Source organism: Phycodurus eques, chromosome 11 (assembly GCF_024500275.1).
Source record: "Phycodurus eques isolate BA_2022a chromosome 11, UOR_Pequ_1.1, whole genome shotgun sequence".
Taxonomy (NCBI): domain Eukaryota; kingdom Metazoa; phylum Chordata; class Actinopteri; order Syngnathiformes; family Syngnathidae; genus Phycodurus; species Phycodurus eques.
Genome location: NC_084535.1, coordinates 9,534,163 through 9,556,681, shown reverse-complemented (window position 1 = coordinate 9,556,681; position 22,519 = coordinate 9,534,163). Strand labels below are relative to the sequence as shown.

The following is a 22,519-nucleotide window of genomic DNA, read 5'->3' as shown; positions in this document are numbered from 1 at the left end:
GACGTTTTGTACATTAAACAGGAAACACTTGGTTTAAGTCAATAAGGTTTTTGCAACAAAAGCCATTAGTCTCACTACACAACGTCAACTCAAATTAATGTTATTCATAGAGCACTTTTAAAAAAACAACCATAGCTGAAACAAAGTACACACATGAAATTGACCTCATCACTGGTGACACAAAAGTTTACTCAAGCCTCCACAACAACTACTTGATCCAAGTGTCGAGATAGTCAATCAATTATGGTGAAATAGAGGACACAGAAAATGTAGACTCTTGTTAAAAGGAGTTTAAAGGAGAAGCACTTTGAAACAGTAATCCATGCCTTCATCACATCTCAACTGGATTACTGAAATGCACTTTACTTTGGAGTCAGCCAGTCCTCCCTCAAACATCTCCAGTTGGTTCAAAATGCTGTCACGTACCTCTTAATTGGAACACGTAAGAGGGAACAGACAACTTCTACTCTGGCCTCCCTCCACTGCCCGGTGTCTCAGGCCAGCTGACCAGCTGTTCCCATAGGTAACTCTACTGAAGTCTAAACGGAAGCTTAGAAGGGATAGGGCTTTTTCCGTCACTAGTGCCAAACTATGGAATGACATCCCAGTGCACATTAGACAAGGTCCATTTATAAAACTCCCCTTAAACCCCATTTTTAGTCCTTGGCGTTCTACACAGCATGAGACTTTAACCCTTATTTTAGGTTCTTATTAATTTTTATTCTTTTAACTTTGTCACTATTTTATTGTTTTTCAATTATGTTATGTTCAATTGCCTTATGTTTATGTCATTTGTTTGTTTACGTACAGCACTTTGTTTAACCTGTGGTTGTTTTTAAGGTGCTCTATAAATAATAATGAGTTACGATAAGTTGAGTTTCCCTGAGATCCAGGAGAGAGGCTTAAGGGCACACCTGATTCAAAAAGTGCATTGCTTTGCTGGTAGCATTTTTAGCATTGGCATCACTGGACCTTTTGCATTTTTCTTTTATGATGCTTTTCCAGGTTTTAACCACAGCCTCTTTCTGTTTTTTTTGTTTGTTTTTTTTCCAGGAAAGACACTCTTTAGTCTGCTGTTTAGCAGATAAAATGCAAGCTCTGCAGTGGTGTCAAACTCAATCACACAGCGGGCCAAAACTCAAAGCATTCTTGAACAGAATAAGCATTTATTGAACAGACAAAAACTTCTTTGAACATAAATGTTAATCGAAATAGATATACATACAGATAGATACAATATTATTCCAAAACAAATGTAAAATTCAAATAACTTAATATCAATTCATCCATCAATTTTCCGTACCGCTAAACTTCACTAGCGTCACGGGCGTGCTGCCTATCCCAGCTGAATCTGGGCGAGAGGTGGGGTTACACCCTGAACTGGTCGCCAGTCAATTGCATGGCACATACAGACAAACAACCATTCACACTCACATTCACACCTATGGGCAATTTAGAGCCTTCAATTAACTTACCATGCATGTTTTTGGGATGTGGGAGGAAACCGGCGTACCCAGAAAAAAAATCCACGCAGGCACGGGAAGAACATGCAAAACCCACACAGGCGAGGCCGTATTTGAACCCGGGTCCTCAGAACTGTGAGGCAGATGTGCTAACCAGTCGTCCACCCTGCCGCCCCACAATAATAATAATACTATTGTAAATCGAAACTTTTAAGTTTCAGAACTGGATATGTGACATAAGCTATATGGTAAGGTTCTGTACTTGAGATACAGGTATTTTAATGTGTGTTGTTAATTTTAATCAAAGGAACAGCTGCGCACACAGATACAGTATGTGCTAAAGCTACATAGCATTCGAGCAGCAGGAAGACAGAGCTACGGAATGATCACAGGTAGCCTATTGTTCGGTAAGGCAGCTGTCGTGCTGCAATACGGGATTTGTAGTTTGTGTGCCATCAGCCCTTCACAATGCGGTTGCGCCATTAAAAAAGATATTGTGGAGTGTTGGGGAATCGGAAGAGGAGGTGTTTCCTAGCATGCTTTGTCATAGTCACAATTATCACATACTGTGGTATCATGCCTCTTTAATGTGTTCATTTGCACAGACATATTGTAACCATGGATATGAACAAGTAGATACAACCTTTTTGAGCTGCGTGCCTACGGCCACGCTAAGCTAGAAGAGTCGTAGTCGTAGCGCATTCCTTGTGTGTAGATGGCAAGAAAACCGAAAGACCAAGGATTCCGGTACATTGTGCTGCCTACAGTTGCGTACAATGCCGTACAATTAAGACAAGGAAACTGGGATAACCTTTCACAGGTAAAAATATTTAGCTTTGCTTTTTTTCCGAATGTTGTGTATTGATAGCACATTCTTTGCCGTTGACAAAAAAAGTAAGCGGCATGAAAATCGGTCAACAAATGAGCAAGTTAGGACTTAATTTCAATGTCCATGCATTGCTGCTGATGGGAACGTCAACCTCCCCAACATGGCCGACACGTAGCCACGTCGGTTAGCCTGGCTGCTACAGTGTGATGGCGTATCTAGTCTTGGGTGTAACAGTTAAAAGTGTTGCTGTTTGTAGTTGTAGGCGGTGAATCTGTCACCCAGAGTTAAAGTTAGTAAAATGACAATCAGGTCTCTCGCAGCGTTAGCGAACCAACATGCGTGTTTGTGTCAAATATACAGTAGGTATCGCTGCGAAAAACAATCAAATGTTTACGGCTTTTTATGTGCACGTGCCAGTTCCACAATATTTATCAAATGGTTCTGAGGAATGAATATAATTCCATACTGAGCCAGATGTGGGCTGGGAGTTTGACACACTCTATAGCAGTGACTCGCAGAGTGTGGTACTAGTAAACTAGTGGTACTCAGGCTCCAGTGGTACACGAAACAATCACTTCCCAAGTGAAGTTCAATTGTATTCAACTTTTTAGTACAATTTTCCTATATTTAGGCATACTTTTATGTTAAAACTTTGCATAATTTTACAATGACTTGCAATATTATTTTAATGAACATTTAGACCTACTATGGTACTGTGTTCTAATCTTGGTCATGAAGGTGGTACTTGGAGCGCTCAGTATTTTTTCAAGTGGTACTTTGTGTCAGAGGTTTGAGTATAACTGCTCAACAGAATTTAAGTATGGAGATTGGCTTAGACACTAAAGTTTGGTGATGTCAGTGAGTTGCAGCCAAGGGATTGCAACTAAAAATGAAGTTTTATTCACTTTAATCTACATGAACTCTGCCTGTTCAAATACTTTGGCTCACCTAAAAAAAAATTGGTGTTAAAAATGCTAAAGTCTGTGTAGCGTATGAAATGTTGAGCTTTCAAATTCACCTTTTGATGGCAAATCCAAATGTTTTCAGTCTACAGCAAAAATGAATAGACTGGCATCATTGTTCAAATACTTTTGCGGGAAGCGTATGAATGCACTTGTTTCAAATGTTTGATAAACACAATGATCTAAGTCACTTTAAAGTGACTATAGACGGTCCAAAAATTGGCCATTTAGACCTGCAGAGTAAGTGGTATTTGGTGTTCTGTGCCGTACACAGTAAACTAACCCACCATCACAAAATGGATTTGTGTTGACTTGGCAAAAAAGCAGCTGCCTCGCAACAACGACAACCAGGGGGCTTGCTCGCCACTCAAGTGAGAAACGTCAAGTCACCAAGTCACCTCGGAATGTTTGCTAGAGTGACAGCTGTGAGCCACCACAGGAAAAATGTAGAGATCCGACTCAGACTACTGTCACAGCCACTGCCTGCCATGTATGCTGATGACTGGAGCTTAGAGTGCATCTGGGAGGCATTGGCATCATTCACTTTATTTGGTAGGGCAGGGAGCTACAACCAAAAATTACAACATGGTAAAATAACTTCAGCTGAGCTATAAAGGTGGGGAAAAAATAATTGAGCTACTTCAGTAACATTCATTCTTGGTTCAGATCAAATGAAGGCTTACTGGACAGCACCAAACTACAAAAGAAACATAACATCGTTTCAGCATGTGAAAATGTATCAGTGCCCTCTAGATGGAATTTACAATAATGTCATTGTACATCTCTGTAGGACATAAATAAAATGATGATTAAGGTGTGTGTGACCTGCAACTTTAACACTGTCTTTGGGAGGAAAAGCAGGGCACAAAATAGACACATTGTAAATAGGTCTATTTTACGTTAATACATATGTCAATATTGTCGCTGTCTGATGAAAACAAACGTCGATCATTACTTCTTTGTTTTAATAAACCAAGTGCCGAGAATCTTGGAATATGAACAGATGAGTTACAATAAAATGTTTAATTTGTACTGAGTCTAGATGAGCCATTATACTATGAATTACACAGATTTTAATGGCCTTTAATGAAATCTTTGAAACATTGCATAATGTACATTTTTGTTCACAATTTAAAACTGTTAACCATTAAAAGGTTGCCTTTTTTTTTTTTTTTTTTGCCTGAAATTATTCTGTTTTTGAAGGGGCAGTCCTGTCTAATGCAAATGAGCCACTACTAACACTACCCCCCACTCCTGCTGGGCCAATGCAAAGTAAGCCACAGTTTAATATGGCAGCTCTTCGTCCAGCCGACCTGCCAAGTTACTAACTTAGAGAGTACTTTTCTAACCACTCCAGTGACTATTTTAAAACAAAAAGTGACAAGCAACAAATCTAGACACTTTTTGAGTTGTCATTGGAGACTTCTGGAGACTCCCTGCAGAGTAGTTCACCTCTCTGCATCCAGAGTGCGAATGAACGGCTGGCCAATTTAACCATAGCAAGGCTTGAAATAAAGAAAATTCTTTGAGGAGCAGTTTTACTTATCATTTCTTCATTTGAGGAGCAACTTTCTAATTTTGAGGAGCAAGTTTTTGCAGGTTACCGGTAATTGCACAGGGGCCTCAAATCAAAGGTTTTATTAAACAATAAAAATACAACAATATAACGGAGGAGTTGAATGTAGGGCTGCAGGCATAAAATATTTAAGTACTCCAATATCCTACTGAAAATTCTATCGAACAATCGAGTATTTGGATAAACTGGTTGCTCGTTAAAGAGCAATTATGAATACAAAAGAGAAAACAAGACTTTTTTAGTAACATACAACTAACTGGTGTTCTTTTCTATATGATCAACAATTTTTACTTCTTAAATTCACATTGTGCGTAAAAGATAAGGGATTAATCTTTAAAAAACGTATAATATTTTTCTGTTATCCATTGATCTTGCTCTCTCTCTCAATATGTTATATATGTTTGAATGGGTTTGTATTGTTTTAAAGGTGTGCTTAAAGACCTTAAAAAAGTTTTCAATGCTGCAAATGCTATAAAAACATGCCTAGGGTGTATTTAAACAGGGTATATCTACATAGCGGATTTTCACTTATCGTGGGGGGGTCTGTAACCTAACCCCAGCGCGATGGAGGGGGTATTACTGTATATCACAGTACTATATAACATAATATCACATAGCACTACATACGACATACTGTACAATGAACAGAAACCATAATTCTTTCAGATCTGCTCTACACTACTTGCCGTCTTCAGAACTCTTCCTCCCATTCTTACTCCCTTCAAAGCCAACAATGAGCATTATTTGAAAGAAGAAAGAACAGCGCCAGTGGAAACGCGACTACAAGTAATCTTTGAAAGTACAAAAGGTTCACCGTGCAAGTCCGTAGGTGTCACTCCCGCTTTCAGTCTACATCATCTAATGACTAAGACTGCAGTCTTTGCTGTATCACGACCCGGACAGTGAGTCAGCACCCTGACCCTGTACCACACACACACACAGGATTTAGCATATGATGCAGTCAAACATTCATATTCCTGACACGGAGAAACACCCCCCCAGCCCCACAACCTGGATCCCCTTCTCTCTCTCTCTCTCTCGCTCTCTTTCTCTCTTTCAGTCAAACACTGCGTCGTGACTAGAGGCGATGTGTTCTTTTTAATATGCACAGACGACTGTCTGAGGATCACAGCGGCGCGCTGGCACACGCGGCAAAAGAGTGTGCACCCCCATTTGTGTGTACTGTCTATGTGTGTCTATGTGAGGATCCAGCTCATGCGGTAAGAAGCACTTTGATGCCCAACAAATTCCCCCGCTGCGCAACAGGGCAGGCCTACATTACCCACAAGCCTGCTGTCTTGTTACGCACTCTGTCACTTCCTGTGCAACAGTTTGTTTTACACATTCCAAGGGGCTCCCGTCACATAGCGGGAGGGTGACGCTCATGGAAATCCCCACATCACAACCACTGAAGCGACCACTCACTGAACTTGTCAAGTACCCCCTAAAGTGGCAGTTTGGAGTTTAACCAAAAACGTGTTCAGGAAGAATATGCGTTCTAAGTCAAATTATCAATTATCATTTCAGCTCATTAAGTGTCTAAAGAATTAGGTAAGTGTGTTTTTATTTTTCTCTCTTTCCTCTTTTATACAAACAATCATATTCACACATATGGACAATTGAGGCCGGCCACACACCAAGCGACAGAGCCGAACGACACTGAACTGTTGCCAAAAAAGGCAACCTTTTAATGGTTAACAGTTTTAAATTGTGAACAAAAATGTGCATTATGCAATGTTTCAAAGATTTCATTAAAGGCCATTAAAATCTGTGTAACCACTAGTTAACATGAATGGCCAATTGTTGGTAACAAGTTTTACTGTGATTCAAAAATTTAATCGCAGGTGAACGCCATGCCAAGGTAGATGCAGATATTACAGGGAATCAAAAATGCTGTGTCGTATCACATCAGTTTTTACAACTAAAACAAGGGTTAGGGTGCTTCATATGCACATGTGACTAAAAAGCTAAGCCTTGTGAGTCACTATCGCTGTAATGCACTTGAGCTTTCACAACAAAAATCCAGCCGGCTGCTGCCAAGCCGGACCAATTCAGTTTTTACAGTATATGGACAGGTATATATAATGTTTTACAATACAGTGGACCCACACATTCTTGCCGTTCGGCACCCACTGATTCAGCTATTCACAGATTGTTTTCAATGTATTTATTTTGGGGGGGGGAGAACCAGCCCCCGTTTTTTGTGGAAAATGGTGATAGGCAGTATATCCCCTCTTATTCAATAATTTTTTTAGGTTATTTATTTATTAGAATGCGGCGGCGTAGATGGTATGTAGAACCAAGGGGCACGGCGAGTATGTCATCACAGCATGTGACTAAAACGGACCAATCACGAGAGATGGTCTACACGGCGTTCGACGCACAGCAACAATTTTTGACGTGTGCGCGTCAAACTATGCAGACAGACTGCACGGGGCAATTCGGTCACGTGATGCAATGCGGGCGTTGTCGGCTGCGGGAGTATAAAGAGGCCTTTAATGGCAAAGCAAACATGCCATTTTTTTGTTGTCCCAAAAAGTGATGGTATTGGATATGTGAGGATACTGCCCAACCCCAGAGATATGTGTATCTGGCTGAAAAAGCGAAGCATTGAGAGTCTTTGTCGACAAAATGCATACATGCAGTCGATGAATGGAACCAACAGCCTTTCAAATATCTACTCTCATCTTTCTCTTTTTATTATCATAACTACAGCAGCCAAGGCAATCTGCTTTATCCTTGTCAATTGCATCATGTTTGTGGTTCAATAAAAACATCTTAAAGTAGCATAGGGCTATGTGGCACCTCAAATGTTGTTTCCCGATAATGCAGGTTTTCTTTTACAGCAAGACGGTTTGTGCGAAGGTCAATCGCCTGGTGTCCAGTTCAGTCGCATTCGGCTGCATTGCTCAGTGTTCGAAGTCTTCAATCGACCTAACATGAATGTTTTTGGATTGTTGGAAAAAGCGTACCTGGGGAAAACCCACGCAAGCACTGGTGGTACACACACCACTCCACACAGGAAGGCTGGAGCCCAAATATGAACCTGACATAGGACGTCAACTGTGTTCCACTTTGGAGGTTGTCAGAAAGGAGAAGTAGCATCTTTGCAACATGGCCTCCCTCCCTTCACTATACTCATTTCCCTTGTGTTTGTATTCAGTGAGGCTGTAAACAGGATGTGTTGTCACTGCCCACCTCCCCTTCTACTACCACCACCATGCCCCCCCCCTTTACACCCCTCTCAACCTTGTGTCATATGACTCTTTTGTGACATTCAGCATTACAGACTAGCTATGTCAATGAATCCCAACAGAACTAACTTGATGTCACAGTCTGTATGTGATGGCTGCCCCTGACAGATGCAGCAAGCAGTGTGACCGCAGGCTAACACTCCACACATACATAGACACACACACATACACATTCCCATACACACAAGCACATAAACAGCCAACCAAGCCCATAGTAATAAAGAGACGCAGCAAAAACACACAGGCACACACACACAAGCTACTGTGAGCGGCAGACATCCATGTGCTCACACGCTCCAATCACAAACCGGCACATGTGGCGGCACCGGCGAGGCCAGGCCAGGGAGGAGAGGAGGAAGAGAGATGACGATGATAAAGAGCAGAAAGAAGACGGGAGGTTAGTGGACGTACTCACCCCGTTTCTGAAGCCATCCCTCTCTGACGATGGTGACATCGCTCATGGTTCCTTCACGCAGAGTGTGTTGCCGCTACACGCCTGCTCCACAGAGCGCCGTGAAAGAGGAGGAGGAGGAAGAGGAGGAGGAGGGCGGCTCTCCCAGCCTCGCGTCACTCTCCCTCCCTTCCTTCCTTCCTTCCTTTCTTCACCGTTCACGCAGTCGCCGTCTTCGCGACACACCAAATACTCAGCGTGTGTGTGTTGTGGTGCCTCCTGTTGTGGCTTATCTCCCTCCCTCCCCGCTTCTTTTTCTTCTTCTTGTCCTCTGCCGCCGACGCCTCCCCTCCCGTTCTCACTCCAGACCTTCCTCTCACCGGCAGTGACTCAGCCTGGAAGGAAATGAAATGAAGGGGGGGGGGGGAATGAAACAAAATGATTTATTTTTCATATCCTCTGCTATTCAATCACTTTAAAACTGGGAATTTGTGCTAATCCTATGCCTAAAAAAAGTCACGCCATTAATGTCAGCAAGTTCACAGTTCAGCTCACCAAAGTGTACCAGTAACACCGACGGCAAAAGAGGAAAAAGGTGATGCAGACCATAAAACCGTGTGTCTCTTCCCTGGCTGTACAATAAAGATATGAGACGATAATAATGAGAGCACCAGAAAGTCAGCTTTGTGAAGTTCCGATGCCGGACAACTCACGATTTAATTACGAATGGACTACATGTTGGTCAATTGTCACCAAAGAAACTAGTGATGAAGTGAGACGTTGGCCTGTGTCGTGGCTGTTCAGTACAACATAGCTATGAGACGATAATAATTAAAGCAGAAAAACTGCAGGAAGTTGGCTTTGTGACGTCCCAATGCGACAAAACTCCAGATTTCACTTCTGTACAGGCTACATGTTGGTCTCTTATCATCAGGGAAAGTGATGCAAAATCAATGGTGAGCCAATAATAATAATTAAAGCAAAATAAAACTGGACAGTCACAGTCTTCAGTCCAGATGAGAGACCACAACCGATTTCACTGCCGAATATGCTACATGTTGGTCAATCGTTGTCAAAGAAAGTGACAAAAGGCATAGGCGTGCCTGTCCTGGCTACTTCGTAAAACATAACTAAAGGAACGAAAAGTCAACAATAATAATTAAAGCACAAAGTTTCCAGAAAGTCAGCTTTGTGAAGTAACGATTCCAGATGACCAATTTCACTTCCAAATATGCTATGTTGGTCACTTGTCATCAAAGAAAATTAACAAAAGTGTCTCATCGTCCTCTGTCCTGGCAGCTCAGTACAAAATAGCTAAATGAACAATAACTCAACAATAATAATTAAAGTAAAGTACCCAAAAGTCAGCTTTATGAAGTCCTGATGTGAGACATCGATGTCACTTTCGAATACGCCACATTGATCAGTCATCGCCAAAAAAAGTTACGAAAACTATGCTTATGAATCTGTCCTGATTGCTCAGTACAACACTGCTCTGAGATGATGATAATTATAGCAGAAGAACAGCAGAAAGTCAGCTTTTAAGTCCCAATGTGAAACGACTCCTGATTTCACTTCTACATGTTAGTCACTCAAGCTCTTAACTCAACTCACTTATATAGCTAAAAAAAAAATTCCTTATTGAGTTACACTGAAATGCCATTGATCTATCCCAACCCCACCCCCTCAAAAAAAATACAATGTTTTGCGCACACACGAGGGCATTACTGCTCCTTTTCTTTCACTTCATACGAGCGCTGGCGTATCTCAAGCTCGATCAAGAGTAAAATTTTGGTTCACAACACAAAAACAACCAAGCGACGGCTCGTGACTTGAAAAGCTCGTAAATTGGGGTACACGTAGGTCAAGGTACCACTGTATTTCCTGTGAGGACATACTCGCCCTGCTGCTGTGCCATTTGCACAGATGACCGCATTTAAGTCTCTGGGCCAGACAGAACGTGACCTTGCTTGCCAGACAAATACTGGTTAGTTCATTCATCTTGCTCTAGCATGCTGTGTTATTCCTGCATGTCGAATGATGCGTGGAGGATAATGTGTCTGCACGTGTGGGAGGTGGGTGAGGATCTCAGGATTGTGGAGTAGAGCATGCTATAAATAGCAGTAAAATGAAAACATAAAACACACAGTTACACTCTCTCTCTCTGCTTCGGCTCTCCCCCGCATTGCTGGCATGCTCACCTCAAATGCACCCTGCTACACTACACTGTATTACACAACAACAGCACCACGCCTCCGTCGCTTCAATTGGGGATTAGCAGTACGGCGGCTGAGCTAACACTTTGGGCTACCTAGCGGCGGTCGGAGTGAATCAGTATTCGGATCAGCTCGCGTCTGCACTGCCGCCGACACAGACAAGGGGAGGGATTGCAGCGTCATGGTTTAACCAGGGAACATACACACACACACACACACACACACACAGCTTAGTGGGTAACAGGCTAATAAACCACATATTAATAAAAATGTCTCCTTTCATTTTCTCGGCTTGCTAGAAGAAGATCATCAAGTCCAAACTGTGCTTTAGAGAGGGGCTAAAACAATTGATGATGACTGAGATGAAGAGCAAGGAGTTCCCCCTGTCACTAGGGCGGCAGTTGTCATGGTGATATCTACTGCCGGGATGCGCCAGCCATGCCAGGGGAAGCACATGCCAGGCGACATTTACAATGGAAATTCCACTCTCTGATCCCTTAAAGGGGACATATTATGGAAAATTTACTTTTTAATTGCTTTTATACAAATACAGTGATTCCCCCCGTTCACACATTTTTTCTGTGGAACCTAATGCCCTGCTGCTTTTAAGGCACCATCTTAGCGGAAGAGTTGCTAACAATAGCGACCAGCTAGTAGCCGGCTGGCTGGATTGCAAACCACAGCATTCTGGAAGATTCCAGTAAAGATCTGATAGGAAGGCAAGACTCCGCTGAAGAAAGCAGGATGCTAAATTTCTCAAGATGATGCAGAAAAAGGTCTGGAAGTGAAGAGTTCTTTCCATGTTTTTAGAAAATTCCACAAAGATGGCGGCCAATTGTCACATTGCTACTACCAATGCAGATTGAATGGAGTAAGCCCCCCAAAAAACAAATAACTGAAAAAGGATGTGGTGAATGAACTTAACATACATGCTTTGGAATGTGGATGGAGCACATGCATGGAAAAAAACTCCCCACAGGAAGGTCAGAGCTGAGATATGAGCCCTGAACCTCAAAATTGTGAGGCAGACGTGTTAACCAGTAGTCAGTGTTTGGAAGTTTATTAGGAAATGTAGTTGGATACAATTTCAAATTACCCTGTTTAAAACATAATAGTAGTGTAACTACTTCAATTAATTTCTCAAAGTAATATACATAACTAATGACATTTGATTACATTTTGATTTTCTTAATTTTGAATGAATGCAACAACAGACCCTTGAACGTTTCCTCTAGAAAAGTGGATTAAAACCATAGATCATTATTTTTAAATTACCCACGTGTTCTTTACACAAATAATAAACTGATGACAAAAAATGATGAAATGTAAAAGCATAATCAAAAAATGTTTGTTGCATTATGTGTACACCATGTGCAAAAACCACCATACCATACCATGTTTACCTCATGACAGATCTGCACAATTTAGGCAATATCGCTTCATATGATAAAAAACAAGTGAATGTTCCATTAAAAAAGTCAAAAACTATAAAGTTGAAACTCTTCAAAAGTCAGTGTACTAAAGTTTAGGTATGAGTCTAACATTTTCAAAATCTCAGACACCTTTGGAGGTCACATTTGGAAAAATACAGTAATATATCATATTTGAGATTGCAGCAGAGACCAAAGAGAGAGAAAAACACAAGCGTAGGCTTTAGGAGGAGGAAGTGATATGAAAAAAACAAATTCCGTCACAGGCAGCACAGTGGACGACTGGTTAGAACATCTCCCTCACAGTTCCGAGGACCCTGGGTTCAAATTCGGCCTCGCCTGTGTGTAGTTTGCATGGTCTGCCTGTGCCTGCGTGGGTTTCCTCCCACATCCCAAAAACATGCATGGTAGGTTAACTGGAGACTCTAAATTGTCCGTAGGTGTGAGTGTGAATGGTTGTTTATTTACAGTGGGTACAGAAAGTATTCAGACCCCCTTAAAATGTTCACTCTTTTTTATATTGCAGCTATTTGCTAAAATCATTTAAGTTCATTTTTCCCCACATTAATGTACACGCAGCACCCCATATTGACAGAAAAAAAACTGAAAAACATTTTTTTTGCAGATTTATTAAAAAAGAAAAACCGAAATATCACACAGCCACAAGTTTTCAGACCCTTTGCTCAGTATTTAGTAGAAGCACCCTTTTGAGCTAATACAGCCATGAGTCTTTTTGGGAATGATGCAGTTTTTCATACCTGGATTTGGGGATCATCTGCCATTCCACCTTGCAGATCCTCTCCAGTTCTGTCAGGTTGGATGGTGAACATTGGTGGGCAGCCATTTTCAGGTCTTTCCAGAGATGCTCAATTGGGTCTAAGTCAGGGCTCTGGCTGGGCCATTCAAAAACAGTCACGGAGTTGTTCTGAAGCCACTCCTTCGGTATTTTAGCTGTGTGCTTCGGGTCATTGTCTTTTTTTAAGGTGAACCTTAAGGTTCACCTTAAAAAAACCTTAAAACCTGAACCTTAAAAAACCTTAAGGTTCACCTTAAAAAAAGGTCTGAGGTTCTGAGCACTCTGGAGAAGGTTTTCGTTCAGGATATCCCTGTAGTTGGCCGCATTCATCTTTTCTTCATTTGTCTCCTGTCCCTGCAGCTGAAAAACACACCCACAGCATGATGCTGTCACCACCATGCTTCACTGTTGGGAGTGTATTGGAGAGATGATGAGCAGTGCCTAGTTTTCTCCACATGCCACTTAGAATTAAGGCCAACAATTTCTATCTTGGTCTCATCAGACCAGAGAATCTTATTTCTCACCATCTTGGAGTCCTTCAGGTGTTTTTTGTTTTGTTTTTTAGCAAACTCCATGCAGGCTTTCATGTGTCTTGCACTGAGGAGAGGCTTCCGTCGGGCCACTCTGCCATAAAGCCCCGACTGGTGGAGGGATGCAGTGATGGGTGACTTTCTAGAACTTTCTCCCATCTCCCGACTGCATCTCTGGAGCTCAGCCACAGTGATCTTTGGGTTCTTCGTTACCTCTCTCACCAAGGCTCTTCTCCCCCAATTGCTCAGTTTGGCCGGACGGCCAGCTCAAGGAAGGGTTGTTATCGTCCCAAACGTCTTCCATTTCAGGCTTATGGAGGCCACTGTGCTCTTATGAACTTTAAGTGCAGCAGAATCTTTTTTGTAACCGTGGCCAGATCTGCGCCTTGCCACAATTCTGTCACTGAGCTCTTCAGTCAGTTCCTTTGACCTCATTATTCTCATTTGCTGACATGCACTGTGAGCTGTAAGGTCTTATATAGACAGGTGTGTGGCTTTCCTAATCAAGTCCAATCAGTATAATCAAACACAGCTGGACTCCAATGAAGGTGTAGAACCATTTTAAGGATGATCAGAAGAAATGAACAGCACCTGAGTTAAATATATGAGGGTCACAGCAAAGGGTCTGAATACTTATGCCTGTGTGATATTTCTGTTTTTGTTTTTAAATAAATCAGCAAAAATGTCAACAATTACATCAATATAGGATGCTGTGTGTACATTAATGAGGAAAAAAAATAAAAAAATATTTTAACAAATCATTTTGTGCAATATAACAAAGAGTGAAAAATTTAAGGGGTCTGAAAACTTTCCGTACCCACTGTACATGTGCCCTGCGATCGGCTGGCGACCAGTTCAGGGTGTACCCCGCCTCTTGCCCAGAGTCAGCTGGGATAGGGTCCACCACATCCACGACCCTAGTGAGGATAAGCGGTGTGGAAAATGAATGGATGAATGAATAAATCGAGTTACATTCAAATTTGTTACTCTTCAACACTAACAGCAGTTCCAACCAGGGTGCCAAACTAGAAATCATTAGGGGTGCTGTGGGAAATTATCCAATTTCACTTACTTTGTCAAAATTCTTTGCTCATCTATGTCAACAGCATATACTGACAGTCCACCTGTTGCAATTCATACAACCAAATATAGAATATATAGAATATCACACTCTTGGTTTGGTGATGTGCTATGGGATTTTTTGAGGAAAAGGTTGGGAAACACTGTCGTCCACCCAGCTGCCCGAAAATGTGGAACCCCTGTATTTAAATGTGGGGTAGGACTCCATTTTACTCGCTACACTCTACTCAATGATGATGTACAAAATCATCATCATCACCATCACTGACTGCCAACCTGACGCAAGTTGCACCCCTTCCACTGTCACTATAATAAACAGTGTTATGTATGTCTTGCCACTGATGTTGCGTGACACGGCCTAATTATCTGGGCCGTATCGTAACAAGTAGACTAGCACAACATTCAAACAGCCATGTTGTTATGTTAGCTTGTTGGCTAGGTTTACCTGAAGCAGCAGGTGCAGTCCTCGTACTTCTGTTTTCCTTCGCGTGTCTCTCTCGTCTTAAAGATGTCCTCCTGGTTTAGGACTTAGTTTTATTTACAATCCCAACATCCCGAACTTCACCCCTCACGGATTCCCTTACGGCGTTACCGCATCAACATTCTCTTGTTTTGACTTTCGGGGGAAGCTCCTGACGTCACGCGGAGACCCCCTCCTACCCCCTCCCTCTTCCTCTTTATCCTCTAGCTCACGCTCATAAATGACACGCCAGCGTCCAACCTTCGGGTGTTCACTGGTACTCGGCGTTCTTATTGAGGGGCCCGCGTGTTAGTCTTGTTTTTGTAGAGAGCTCGCTCACCACTGACTACTCGAGCGCATCATCTTCATCTCATTCCAACATCCCGCGCGGCTCCGTTGGGCCGGGAAGCCAAATCTCGCGAGATTTGGTGCTGCTATTTAGTTCAAACGGCTTCGTGGTTAACTAATGGGCTCACCTGTGGACTATAAACACATCTGAGAACTGATGATTATGTGTTTATCTTATTTTATTTTTTAGTTAAAAAAACTCATTTGTAAAATATTATACACATTACATCCATGTCACAGTTCTTCACTGATATTTATTTATTAGGACATTTTTAGCTAATTTAGCAGCAGGGGTCATCCACCAGCCTTTTTGAAATTGAGAGCTACTTCTAGGGTGCTAATTAATGCAAAGGGCTACCAGTTTGATACAAACACATTTGCTCAAATTACCTTTAATTATGTTACATGTTTTTAAATTTGTCACCAATTTGTGCTGTGTGGTTGTGTTGCAGTGCATACAAGTGGTGGACTTAGGGGAGCAGGCATACTCTCCAAAGTATTATAAAAAAAAATAAAAAATAAAATAAAAAAAAGCAAACAAGGTTCATGGAAATATCAAAATACTAAATTCACAAAGTCCCCCAAAAATCCAAATACAAAGTAACAAGGAAACAAACCACTATAGTAAACATGACAAAAGCTATGTGACCTATGACAGCAATATTAGTGAACCAACAGACTGAGAGAAAGCAGGGAACTAAATACAAACAAATTGATTAGACAATGTGGCACACCTGGACAAGGCATGAGTGGCTGGAGGGAGCTCATTGGTAAACACAAGGAACAGGGCTGAACCAAAGATACAGGAAAAACATGACAGAACTAAATCTAAATCTAAACAAAGTCAACAAAAACACAGATCATTACATAATTAATGATATTCATATATGATAAACAGATAAATATCAATAAGTTACTCTATTTTTTACAAATCTCTGCAAGTGCATACATTTCCAAATGATCACTTTTACAACATTGCTAGGAAATCACAATAGATCACAACTGGTGAACAGACATGCAGGCTACTCATGTGGTCCTTGAGGGCACCATCTTGGTGACCCCTGATCTAGTGTGAATAATCTGTGTCTCTAAAAACATTTCTAAATATTTTTGTGGATATTTATTCCTTATTAATCTTGCGTAATTAATCTGTCACAAAACCTTAAGAATTGTTCCTTGTGCTCTAGATTTTGACCTTGTCCTTGTTTTAAAACTGATAAATTAACACATTTTGATAACGATGTGTTTGATAACGATGACACAAGGCTTTGTGTTTTTGATAGTTGGGCAGGGCAGCTGTGTCACATGTGACTGCGTGCAAAAAAATGTGGGGCGAACATTTTGAGGTCAAATTGGGAATACAGGACATTCTTTGAATACACTTTTTGCATCATGAACAATTCATATTGCTCTGGAATCATACGTGCATACCCCAAATAGTAATATAGGCCAAGCACCATTCAGTTATCCACAAGACAATTAAACACTTCCCGTCAGAAAAAAAGACAAAGCCACAATTGTTCACACGCTGACATGAAAGAGTTAACATTAATCTATGTAGCTAACCAAAACAGCAGCGCCTACTGAATCACCTGAACAGTTTCTTAGTTGCGTGGAGTTCCACACATAAAGCTATGAAGCCCTCCACATTGTCAGTTGAATCTGTCAAAAATCAACACACACACACGTTTGTCTGCTCTGAAGTAAGCAACATACTTGCATTATCTGTAAAAAGGTGCTATGCTGTTGTTAGCATTTTAGCGGATAAAGCTATGAAGCTATCTGCAAAGTCAGTTGAATACTTCAAAAATCAAGAAGCACACCTTTGTATGCTCCAAACTAAACAAATTACACTGAGCAAAAATAGAAATACTTTTTTTTTTAAATTATCTGTAAAATATGCCTGCGCAGTTGTTAGCACCTTAATTGCTAAAACCATACGGTCGTACGCGTATGTGAATTGAATCTGTCAAAAATCAAAATGGCAAACTTTCTGCTCAAAGGTCAGAAAGGTACCTTGACCTGCCAGCGGCCCACCTTTAGTTTTTCGAGCTTCGAGCCGTCGCTTCGTAAATTTTTTGTTCTGTGCAGTGAGCCAAAATTGGAGGTATGAGCAAGCTTCAGATATCCCCCCGCTCCCACAACTCATGCCCAGATGCTCACACACAGAATAACCAGCCAACATGATTCCCGGTCCTGACATCGCTCACTAGGCCACGCCCCTTAGAGGCACACATTCATCATAGAAATACTTCAGTATGTACAGTAATTACACTTTCTAAAACCAGTTAATTTCTTTGCATTCTCTTTCATGATGTTTTATTATGTTTGTATGCAATATAATAAGAATAAACAGTATCAAAAACAGATGGATGGACAACACAAAGCTATTTTTCTTTATCAATTTACACAAAATGAATACAATTGTGGTGTTTTTGGGGTCTGACACAGATTAATGGCATTTAACATCATTTCGACTGGGAAAATTGATTTGATATGTGAGTAACTGAAGTTTAGAGCTTGATCACAGGATGAATTTAACTCATAAGTTAACGTACCACTGTACTTGGATAATAATAATAATATTAAGGAAAATTAAATAATATGTTGTTGTTAACTGTTTAATTGATAAACCTATGCGACCACACACACACATACACACACGCGCGTGCTGGCATACGTGCATGCACACACAGCTGACACTTTAGCACAGAAGGTGAGTTGAGGCCAACCCAGTCAAACTAAACTTCCACTTCTTGTCTATAACAGCCCCTCCCCTTCATTCCCAAACCTCCTGTCTCTGCCCCCCCCCCCCCACACCGCACACACACACACACACACACACACACACACACACACACACGACATATTTCTGCAAACACATCCCTACCTTAACTCCAGCCCCAGCTCCCAAAGCTCAAGGAAGCAGAAGCTGCCCCCTTCAGCCCGTCACCCAGGGTGGCTTTGAAGAGACAGAGGGGTCAACGCGGCCCAGGAGACCTGCAGAGAGGTAAGGACAGCTGCGGTCAGACGGACCCCCGTGTGGGAGGTGAAGTGGAGGTACACAGACATGTATGTGTGTGTGTATATATATATATATATATATATATATATATATATATATATATATATATATATATATATATATATATATATATATATATATATATACACACACACACACACACACACATGCACACAGGAGACAGGACAAGAGCAGCTGCAGTCAGAGTGTTCAAGGTGTGCTGTGCAGCAGCAGCGCTCCGCAGCCAGCATGGTCCAACATGCATACGTGGGCCTCTTCTGGGTCACCTCCTGTGCACCGGCGTGTGTAATGGAGGCTGCACATAACCAGATGACCGCATACACGACACACCTAAAGCAGTCACGCCAATGATGAGCAACTTGGAGAAATACATGGCAAACTGGCATAGTTCGTAATTATAATTTAACTACTTCTTTTTCAAAACTTTTTTCAAATAGTTAGATTTTGTTCGTAAAACACAAAATACAAAGGTGCCTTGAGAGTTTAATTTGTTCCGTGACCACGCTCATAAATCAAAACACTCATATCTCAAATTCTATTTTCCTAATAAATGGACATGCCACAAATACATTCCAAACAAAATTGTTGTAACGTGTATTTTGATGAGGGAAAAACAGCTTTTTAAACCTAAAATACAACCTGTACCTTGTTTTTGATGAACACAACAATGCTGAGGTTATTGTGGGCCAGTTTGTTGGCCCTCTAAAACAAATTTAAAATCTGATTGGTCAAAGAAACAGCCCCGTTGGTAATATAGTATATACTATAGTATAGTATAGTATAGTATAGTATAGTATAGTATAGTATAGTATAGTATAGTATAGTTAAAGTTACATCAGCTGGCACTATTGATTCTTAAGGCTCCGGGGCAGATTAGATTGACATGGCAGCAATCTGAAAAAAAAAAAAAATACTCTAACATCCACATACACGTACTGGAAGCAGAGCAGCCAAGAGAAATGCTACGAAATACAGAGTATAGACCACTAAATTATATTATCCATAAAATAATGCTGAGCTAGCTGTATTGTGTGTATGAAGCGATGCAGCTATCCTTTTTTATAGTATGATAGATGTAGACTTTTCTGTGTGAGGTCTTTTGTCTCTTTTAAGTGTGTTCTAGTCGACATGGTTCGTTGTGGCGTTAGCGTGTTAGCTTACAGTGTGTTTCTTTGTTAGGCGTGCAGCGCATAAACTCTCAAATTGACAGTCATATACAATGTGTGTGTGTGTGTGTGTGTGTGTGCGTGTGTGTGTGCGTACATACCTTCTGCTAATGTGCACACAGGTTGCCCCGCCCCATGCCCCAAAACACACCAAAACATCCCCTTCCTACCTCCCCCATCCACTGCATGGCCCCCAGGTTGTAGCAGTCTGTTTTCTCAAGTTGTTCAGCTGTTCTAACCCTAAAAAAATAATAATATTGGTGGGGGCTTGGACCCAGAGGAGCCAATGCACATTCTTACTTTTATACTGCAGTAAGTGCAATGTTATAGTTTTTATTGCTAAATGTGTTTTGTTCCCCCCCTTATGTCTCTTAAGTATCTATAATCATGGGACACATATCCCCCCCCCCAAAAATAACTTATGGGAGAAAAGCACCTTTTAAACAAAAACACTCACTCCTATTCATTGACATTAGCATGCAATGCTACATTCTTACTTAAGAACAATTGGCACCAATTACCAGGATATTTCACCATATATTTTAAAATGATTACCTCCATCAAGGGGATTCATGTTGCTTGAAATAATGTCAGACATTCGGGTACAGCCATAGCCAAAGTCGACATGATATATATATATTTTTAAAAGACCACAATGATATACTCTGAACACATTTAATAATGTCAATATATAATTTTTCATATTAACTATTATATTAAATAATAATTTATGCAAACTATTATTTTACATTTTTGTTCGTTTGTGTAATGTAGACGTTGGATAATAATATACTGTATGTATTCGTTGAATCACAATACGAATGATATACCATACTTAACATTTTTACTCACACATATTGTCCCATTATATTCTATTTATTTTGAGATTTTACAATTACTTATTTTATTTGACATTTTGACATTTTGAAACAAAGAAACCCAAGCTGATGTATTTATAATAATAATAAAATAATAATACATATAACCAAAAAACATATTTGATGTTGATATTATTTTTTATGTTATTCAGTTGAATTTTATAATTATTATTGTTATATTTTGTTTTCCATGTTGAAGTAAGGCAAGTCAGATGAAATACTGTATAATGTAGACTTTGAATATGTATTTTTAATAATAACTATACTAATGATTTTAATATTTAATAACATTTTATATTTATTTCATATGTACTATATGTTTATTTGTTTTGTTTTATCATAAAATGTTGTATTATTATGCATTTCATTCGACGTGTCAAAGCAAAGTCAAATCAAACTGATATAGATTCATAAAATAATATTTAATTACTTAAATAATTAATTTAATTTTGCATGTAATAATATTAAACATTAAACATTTATAAGTAAGGCAAAGTCCTGTAAGATTTACATTCAAAATGGCAATTGTGTATTATGTGATTATATATTATTGAAAACCACTGCTTTTCCTCTTTTTTTTTGTTAGCTTTACCTGCTTGGATGATAAAATAATATGAAAAATATGAAAATGTGAATAAAATATAAAAAATAAAATATGAAGCGGATCGTACCATCCATTCAATTCAGTCGTCACTGCACAAACCACTCCAGGCCACTCGGGGGTGCTCTGTTATCTGGGTTACTTCAGTACCAGGCTGCAGCTGTTTGCTTCCCTCTGTGTCACATGTGAACAAAAAACCAACAGTGTGTTTTGGTTATTTATAGAACACCAGGAAGGGAAATAGTTAGCTCTCACTCTCCCCTGGGGTTCACCTCTGGAAATCATCATATTTGATGTGCTAGTCCAGCCAACAAAAAGAAAAAGAAGATGAAGTCTTCTCCGGAGGGAGCGTGCAGGAAGTGTCGCCGGCGCCAAGTGAGGCTGAAGTCGGCACATCTGTCAACATCTGGATGCGCAGACTGTGTTTGGCTTTCCAACAACTGGCAAACCCACACACGGAGGGAGCAGAGATTTTTTTGATGGCCCCCGAGGGCCCGCTGTTTCCAATCCTGACACTTCCTACTTGTGCTCCTCCGTTTCCTTCATTGAGACACAACAATCCTCCATCATGTCGGCACACACAAACACACTCGCACACTCTCTTAGCCAGCAGACACATTAACGCCTAATGTGCAAATATGCTCGTGGCTCCCCTGGGGAGGCCGGCCATAGATTATCGTCTTGCTTTCAGAACAAACATCTGTCCGGAAGAAGAGGAAAAGGAGGAGGACAGACCCGTCTCTTTTCATTTGCAATCCCCCAGCGTGCCATTGTGTCAATGTGTGTGATGGGGAAGTAGTCACCAAGAAGCTAGGACATATTTTTTTTGTGTAAACAACTTGACTAAACTACTTTTTGATTTTAACACCTCTATTTTTGCAGGGAACTGCTAAAAAAAAAAAAAAAAAAAAAAAACATGACCCAGTGAACGCGTCAGTGGGAACGACACGCTAACAAATAATACAGCAGAATGAGGATTAAACTGTGTTCAATTATTGGCATTATAGAGTAAAATAGAAAGCTTGGTGGCGCAGATACAACTTAAATTCTGGAGTGTTACATTCATATAAAAACTATACTAAGACGTGAATCGTCCACATTAAAGACACATTTTATCCAAGAGAAGACTAAGTGTAGTTGCAGTAAACTGGAGACGAAGGCACAGCGACAACAAAGGATCTTTTTCAACCGAACAGCTCTACCTTTTCATAGTATATTTTTATGTTGGTTTAATCTCCAGTTTCTTGCGACATAAATCGTAATATACCACTAACATTGTCATTATAAGTTGAAAATGCACATTTTCTGTGACTTGTTTACAAAAAAAAAAGCTGATTTCGGGACATCACTGGGGCTCTCATATGACATTTGAGGTCTTTCAGATGAGAAATACTTGTCATCTGTCATCTTTAGCAGATCAGATCATGGGGGTTTTTTTTATTCTAAAAAACAAAACAAACAAAAAACAAAAAAACACTACATCAATACTCACT

The 22,519-nt window shown here is 40.5% G+C and overlaps 1 protein-coding gene across 4 annotated transcripts in view; it reads right to left on the bottom strand.

The window, feature by feature from the left end:
* akt3a (v-akt murine thymoma viral oncogene homolog 3a) overlaps positions 1-15,337 on the bottom strand; it is a 76,732-nt gene extending 61,395 nt beyond the window's left edge. For all 4 annotated transcript variants that reach the window (XM_061689625.1, XM_061689626.1, XM_061689627.1 and 1 more), the window contains exons 1-2: positions 14,973-15,337; positions 8,500-8,870 (exon numbers count right to left, since the gene is read on the bottom strand). In XM_061689625.1, coding sequence (XP_061545609.1) covers positions 8,500-8,545 — 46 coding nt within the window. In that variant the 5' untranslated portion in view covers positions 8,546-8,870; positions 14,973-15,337. The remainder of the gene's footprint in view (positions 1-8,499; positions 8,871-14,972) is intronic.
* Positions 15,338-22,519: the final 7,182 nt, after the last annotated feature.